The 6,837-nt window shown below is 38.0% G+C and overlaps 1 protein-coding gene across 8 annotated transcripts; it reads right to left on the reverse strand.

Annotated features, from left to right (window-relative positions):
- Positions 1 to 552: 552 nt before the first annotated feature.
- LOC127123612 (pentatricopeptide repeat-containing protein At3g13880) lies at positions 553 to 5,912 on the reverse strand. Of its 8 annotated transcripts, none has more exons than XM_051053844.1 (3): positions 3,124 to 5,912; positions 2,794 to 2,843; positions 553 to 1,445 (listed from the first exon to the last, which is right to left on the reverse strand). In XM_051053844.1, the coding sequence occupies exon 1, from the start codon at positions 5,695 to 5,697 to the stop codon at positions 3,400 to 3,402; it is 2,298 nt and encodes a 765-aa protein (XP_050909801.1). In that variant the 5' UTR covers positions 5,698 to 5,912; the 3' UTR covers positions 553 to 1,445; positions 2,794 to 2,843; positions 3,124 to 3,399. The 8 variants fall into 8 exon arrangements, with proteins under 8 accessions (XP_050909801.1, XP_050909783.1, XP_050909796.1 ...); XM_051053826.1 differs by having other exon boundaries at positions 553 to 2,437; XM_051053839.1 differs by having other exon boundaries at positions 2,980 to 5,912.
- Positions 5,913 to 6,837: the final 925 nt, after the last annotated feature.

Raw genomic sequence — 6,837 nt, forward strand, 5'->3', positions numbered from 1 at the left:
AAATAATGTCATAAAACATAATTTCATACATAATGAACTTCAAAGATTCTTTACCAACTAATAGGTCTAATCGAAACTTGTAAACATACATGCAAAGCAAATATTATTAATGCAAAATCTAGATTTGTATCCGTGAAAGCATAATCAATTAGATCAAATATTATTGACGAGAAAACAAACCCATTACATGACTGAAAAAAAGACAGAAACGTATAAATGTATCAGTAGAATTGCAGAGGTGACATTTCACTGCAAAACGCACAGTTGCCACACAAACTTTAAACATTTCAAATACATAACAAACTCCCAATATGAACCTAACAGTTTAAGTTAATATTCTGAAATTTGATTACATTAACAAATGCATAGCTGAAATAAAAATTGAATCTTTAAACTTGAATCAGTCTAAGCCATGTGCATTAGTGGTTTGAATGAAAGAACCAGTTTGAATGATTCATATAAAATAAAAACATCACTAGAATTGTATCAGCTTTGCATTTCAAATTATTAACAGGAAACTTGAACATTTTAATACATAGTTGAAACACAAACTAAACACAGAAAATCACACATTTTTTTCATATCTCTCTCTTTTTTTTTTGATACAAGGGAGGGCTTAAAGCCCAAACGAAAAAGAACTAAACACGAACAACACGGGGGATAGAATCCCCTAAAGAGTCAAAGAACTAAACACGAACAACACGGGGGATAGAATCCCCTAAAGAGTCAGATCTAACTAATTCAGAAATCTGTTGAGGACAAAACTCGTATAACACTTTGCCCGAACTATGATCTATGCTCAGCTTAGCCAATGCATCAGCGCACCCGTTGGCTTCTCGGTAAATGTGCTAAAGTTTCACTTCCCATTCCATAGTAAGGAGCAGCATGACCTGTCTGAGGTTCGCCTGAATCGAATGAATTCTGATGTTGTTTTTATTGATGGCATTGAAAAGCACCTTATTGTCAATTTGCAGGTTGACCTTTCTGAACCCTCTATCATAGGCGTATTGAAGACCGGCCTTGATACCATAAATACCGGCCTTGATACCATGTAACGCTGTTTCAATCACCATACTCGTTCCCATGTTAACAGAGAAGCCTCCATACCAATCGCCCTTGTAATTTCTCAAGATTCCCCCGCACCCTGCTTTCGAGTTATTCTTGACGACGCCATCGGTATTAAGCGTAATCCAGTTCTCGATAGAAGGATTACAAGTAACAAGCTTGGTGATCGACTGTTCCTTGTGAATTCTCTGAGCCAGCGTGATGTTATCTATGTAGAACTTAACTCTCCTGCTGATTTCACCCACCAGGTTCAGAGGCATTACCAAATCAGCATTGTGGATCCATTGATTATGCCAGAACCACAGCATGTGACAAGTCGTAGCCCACTTTTCGCTCCAATTATCCTCCTTTATTAAATTCAGATTAAGCTCGAACAATACCTGCAAATCACAGTCAAAAAAATTGTCAACAACATTTGACACTCCAAGTTGGAGCCAAATGTACTTTGCATTCTGGCAGTCCCGAAGAACATGAATGATAGATTCTTCGGTGCTAATGCAGTCAGGACAAAAGGGCTGGCCAATATGCCTATAAACAAGCCATTGCTTCGTGATGATGCTGTTGTGTCTAACCATCCACATGATCCCTCGAATCCTCTCAGCAACTTTCAATTTCCAGATAAAATTCCAGTGATCTGATATATCATCATTGTTGTCATCTCGGATATCATTATAAGTAGTAGCAATGGAAAAACATCCTGTACTTGAACCCTTCCAATTACAGATATCCTCACCTAGCTCTTCATTAGGAAGGTTAGAGGCTGATATCTTCTCGCTAATGTAGTGAGGGGAAATATTATTAATGAGGTTCAAGTTCCACTCACCTCTGACATCCACCAAATCCTTAATGCTCTCCACTTGATCACTCCCATTACCATAGTTCTTCCATTGATCCAGTTTAATGTCCTCCTGAACCCAATAACCCTTCCACAGATCTATCTTTCGCCCATTTCAAATCCTCCAGTAAATCATCTCATTAAGACTGGACCAGGAGCTCGCTATTGATTTCCAAATATTAGAGTCGTGAACTTTGACCTGTATGTCAGCAAAATTGTTCTCTAATCTGTCATATTTATCCTGCAGCACTCGAGTCCGAAGAGATTTAGTTCGACATTTCACCTGCCAGCCTAATTTGTGGATGCATGCTGTATTCATCTCAACTAGATCCTTCACCCCAAGGCCTCCCTTATCTATAGGCTTGGTTATTTGGTCCCATTTAACAGTGTGAGCCTTCTTGCTCTCATCAGTGTCGCCCCATATAAAAGCTCGCTGAACCTTCTGAATTTCTTTCAGGCTATCTCTAGGAAGCTTACAAGTCAGCATGGAATAGGTAGGAATGGCTTCTAGAACTGATTTAGCTAATGTAACTCTTCCTGCAAACCACAAGGTGTTTTCCTTTCCATGAGGTTAATTTAGCTTTAACTTGCTCCAAAAGGTAAAGATAATCTTTCTTCTTAGGACTCCTCCCGGTTAGAGGTATGCCTAAGTACCTTCCTAACTCCTTTAAGAAACATAAAGCAAGGGGAGGAGATTCTCTCCCATGAATTTTTCATCCAGTTTAATCCTAGCCATTAATTTATTTTACTGTGTATTAATCATATTATTAAAATAATAATTGAAGGGTGGATATATAAACTGGACTACCTCATGTGAGTTTTCCACGGGAGGGAATCCAAACCCATAAAGCAAGACAAGCACAACTTACATTAGTAATGAGCATATTCAGTACCTTGGTTCTGTTCTTAATATGAGTGTGTTGAGATAAAAAAATCCAGCTATCTGCACAACATGCAGAGTCATTTAGATATATGTCGGTAGAATTAAGGCAGTAAATAAGGGGTATTTGGAGAATCAAAGTCTCGCATTGATTACAGATATAGTCTTAAAAGAGGTTATATAGGAGGACACCTCTCACCTTACAAGTCTGTTTTGTTGGAACCATCAATCATTGTTCCAAGGTAGTCATTTTTTTAATGCGTGCCAATGTACTCATCATTAACACTTATTAGAAATACAAAATAACTGAATAATTAAACAATAATAAGGAAATCATCACTACCTTTCTTCATTAGAAAGCAATCTTGTCTTACAGTATACATGCTTTAATCTGCCAATTCTAAAATCTTTTAGCAGAGATTCTTCTAATCATGTACTTGCACTAGGGCAATTGTAGACATACACAGGAAATAACTACTTTCCTAGTCACCATTCTTTTTGTTAAAACAGAGGAGATTTGAGAATAATGGCTTAGGAGCTTGGCAATGTGTTCCTCATATGATGCCAAGGGGGGTTTATTTTGTAAAAAAGTATGCTATCAACGGAAATGATTTTTTTGTTACCAGTAGTCTTTACAAGAACATAAACCGTCTTTGAAATGATGGAAACGAATAGCATCTCGAAGAATTATTTCTCTCTTCTCCACATTGGAGATGTGTTTCATTGTTGTATGGCAATCAGAGCAAACCCTCAAATTCTTCATCACCCTCACTGGTGCTGATTTTGGTAAAGATATAATTCCAAAAGTTACGGCTAACTTTTCACTATGGTGATTCATTTCGATGGCGCCACTGTGTTCTGTTTCAGAGATGCCCAAAGGAAGCTTCTCATCATTGAAGCTAATTTTCTTTATCTTCACCAACATTTCTCCCAACCTTGAATAAATCAATTCACTCATTGGATGAGAACGATCATCCACCAAAAACGTATGAACGGTATTTCCTACCTCAATCCAACTTATACCAGGTTCCTTTTTAACTCCCCGATCTTGCATGAGCTTCCGAACCTCTAGAGCACGCTTCTTTTTCCCCATATCATTGTAAAGGTTGTAAAGAAGCACATAAGATGCAGCTTCATGAGGTTCAAGCTCTATTACTCTGTCAGCAATACACTTTCCCGTGTCAGTGTCCTTATGGACCTTACAAGCACCAAGCAAGGCACGCCACAATACCGGGTCATCCTCAAAACCGGAATCAATAATAAATCTCTGAGCTTCCTCTAGCCTTCCCGCACGGCCTAAGAGGTCAACAATGCAAGCACCGTGCTTTACATTAGCAGCAATGCCATAATCTTTCTTCATGGTTTCGTAGTATCTTAATCCTTCGTCAATGAAACCTCCATGGCTACAAGCAGTTAGGACCCCAAGTAATGTGACCTGGTTAGGCTCATTCCCAGAGATAGTCATCGACTCAAAAAGTCTAAGAGCTTTGTTAGCAAAACCATGTTGTGCGTAGCTGCAAATCATCACAGACCAGGACACCACGTCAGGATTCTCTGTCTCTTGAAAGGTTGTCCGAGCAGAATCTATGTCCCCAGACTTTGCATACATGCAAATTTGCGAGTTTTTAACAATAGTAAAATTCGCAACACCAAATTTCAATGCATAACCCTGGATCTGCTCTCCAGTCCTTGCAGCAGCCATATCTGCGCAAGCACCCATCACACATGATACAATGAACTCATCCAGTTTCTTCCCATTAGCCAACAATCGATAGAACAAAGACAAAGCATTTTCAAATTGTCCATTCTGAACACTACCTGCAATCGCTGACGTCCACAATACAACATCCATTTTACGCGTCATCTCAAAACACCTCAATCCATCTCCAATTGAACCAAAAAACGAGTAAAACTCCACCAACGAACTGCAAACAAACTCATCACCTTGAAGACCATTCTTAAAAATCAGAGCATGAATTTGTCTCCCAACCTCAAAATCTCCAACACCAACACACGCCTTCACAATACTCGAGAACGTAAACTTCGAACACTTCAATCCCTTCCCCCTCATCTCACCAAAAACACCAAGCGCTTCCCGTGCATTTCCATAACATGCACCACTCTTCTCTTGCAAAAATCCAGCAATCATAGCATTATACATAAAATCATTCTTCCAACTAAACCTCTCAAAAACCCTAACAGCTTCTGATAAACATCCGGTTTTGGCATACATATCAAGTAAACCAGTTCCAACAACAACATTCAAATCCAACCCAAGCTTAATTCCAAATCCATGAATCAATTTCCCAAAAACATTATTATCAACACAACAACAAGCAGTAAGCACACTACTTAAAGTATAATCACTAAAACCAAATCCAAACCGATGCATTCTAACTAGAAGCTTAAAAGCCTCGCTATAACTATCGTTACTGCCTAACCTAACATAACCATTAATAATTGAATTCCAAGAAACATCATCCAGTAAATTATTATCAGAAGAATCAAACAAAAACCTCGCGATTTCGATTCGGTTACATTTGGAGTACATGTTGATGAGCGAATTGAGAGCGAATGGCATTGTTTTGTTGAATCCATTGACGAGAATTGAAGCGTGAATCGCTTGACCTAAACGGAGGTTTTTTGTGGCGGCGCAGAAGGATAGGATTCCGGTGAAGTTGTTGGAGGTTGTTGTGGTGGTGTGGGGAAGCGCGTGGTGGGTTTTGGGGATGATGGAAACGACGGTGGGTTGGGGTGTTGAGGAGAATGGAAAGAGTGAACCGGGTTTTTTTATGGAGGGGTGAACCGGGTTTAACGGGAAAGGTTTGGTGATGGAGGGAATGGGGGGTTTGAAAGGGTTGAGTTTGGGGAGATGGGACATGGGTGTACGTGTGATAGTTTGGAAGGGACATGGCATTAGTATGTGGGTTTTTGAAGGAGGAGGAAAGAAGTAATTGAAAAAAAAAAGACAGAATTAGGAAAAACAAAAATTAAAGTGTTAAAAGATAATCACATATATGCAATTGTATAGCTTTTCAATTCCGGCTCTTCTCATTTGTTCTAACATAGAAATACTAATGGAGACACTTTCTTGTTCATAACAATGAATAAGAAGAAGACGCAAATGTGGCTACAGTTTTGATCCATACTCGAAAGTTGTTTGAATTTTTCGTATTTATTAAGATAGTTGATTTAATAGTCGCTTTCGAAGTTATAATTAGTTTTCTTCTTTGTAGTGTTTTTTAAATAGAGAATGGATTTCTTTAAGGCTAATGCTAATATGTGCCCTAAGGACACAAGTTAATGATACACTTATAGAAATATTCTCTTGGAGCACGTGCATTTGATTTCTTTAAAATTTAAAATTTTGTTTTATCTCACACAAACTTTTTAATAGTAATAACCTTAACTTGTGCCTCAAGGACACAAGTTAGCAAGATCCTTTCTTTAATATCGTCTTTTATCATCGGGGGAGTTTGTTAGAGGCAACACCATGTTTTATAGAGATAGGATTCAAACCATTGTGTATAGATAAAATTCTAAAATTTAGGGTGTATTTAAGGTAGTTAATTTGACGATGATTTGTGTGTTATGGAAAAACGATTTTGGGGTTTGGAGTAACTTTAAGGGATATATGAATGATTTATTTGAAGTTAATATGGATGATTGTGCTGTGAATGTTGTGACACATGATAGGTGGAACAAAATTGACAAACAAATATATGTTAAACACAAATGAGAAGAGTTGGAATTTAAGAAAGTGATAAATAAAAGATTCTTGAAGATGGTGATGATGATTGTAACATTTCGGATTTTATCCAAGATATTATTTAAAAATACTATTAGAAATGCGGCTGTTTTTTTTATATAAATATCACATATGTTCTTAAAGTACACACGTTAGGCTATAAAATTGAATCTCTCTCTCTCTCTCTCTCTCTCTCTCTCTCTCTCTCTCTCTCTCTCTCTCTCTCTCTCTCTCTCTCTCTCTCTCTCTCTCTCTCTCTCTCTCTCTCTCTCTCTCTCTCTCTCTCTCTCTCTCTCTCTCTCTCTCTCT

This window comes from Lathyrus oleraceus, chromosome 1 (genome assembly GCF_024323335.1).
Source record: "Lathyrus oleraceus cultivar Zhongwan6 chromosome 1, CAAS_Psat_ZW6_1.0, whole genome shotgun sequence".
In the NCBI taxonomy this organism is placed as follows: Eukaryota; Viridiplantae; Streptophyta; class Magnoliopsida; order Fabales; family Fabaceae; genus Lathyrus; species Lathyrus oleraceus.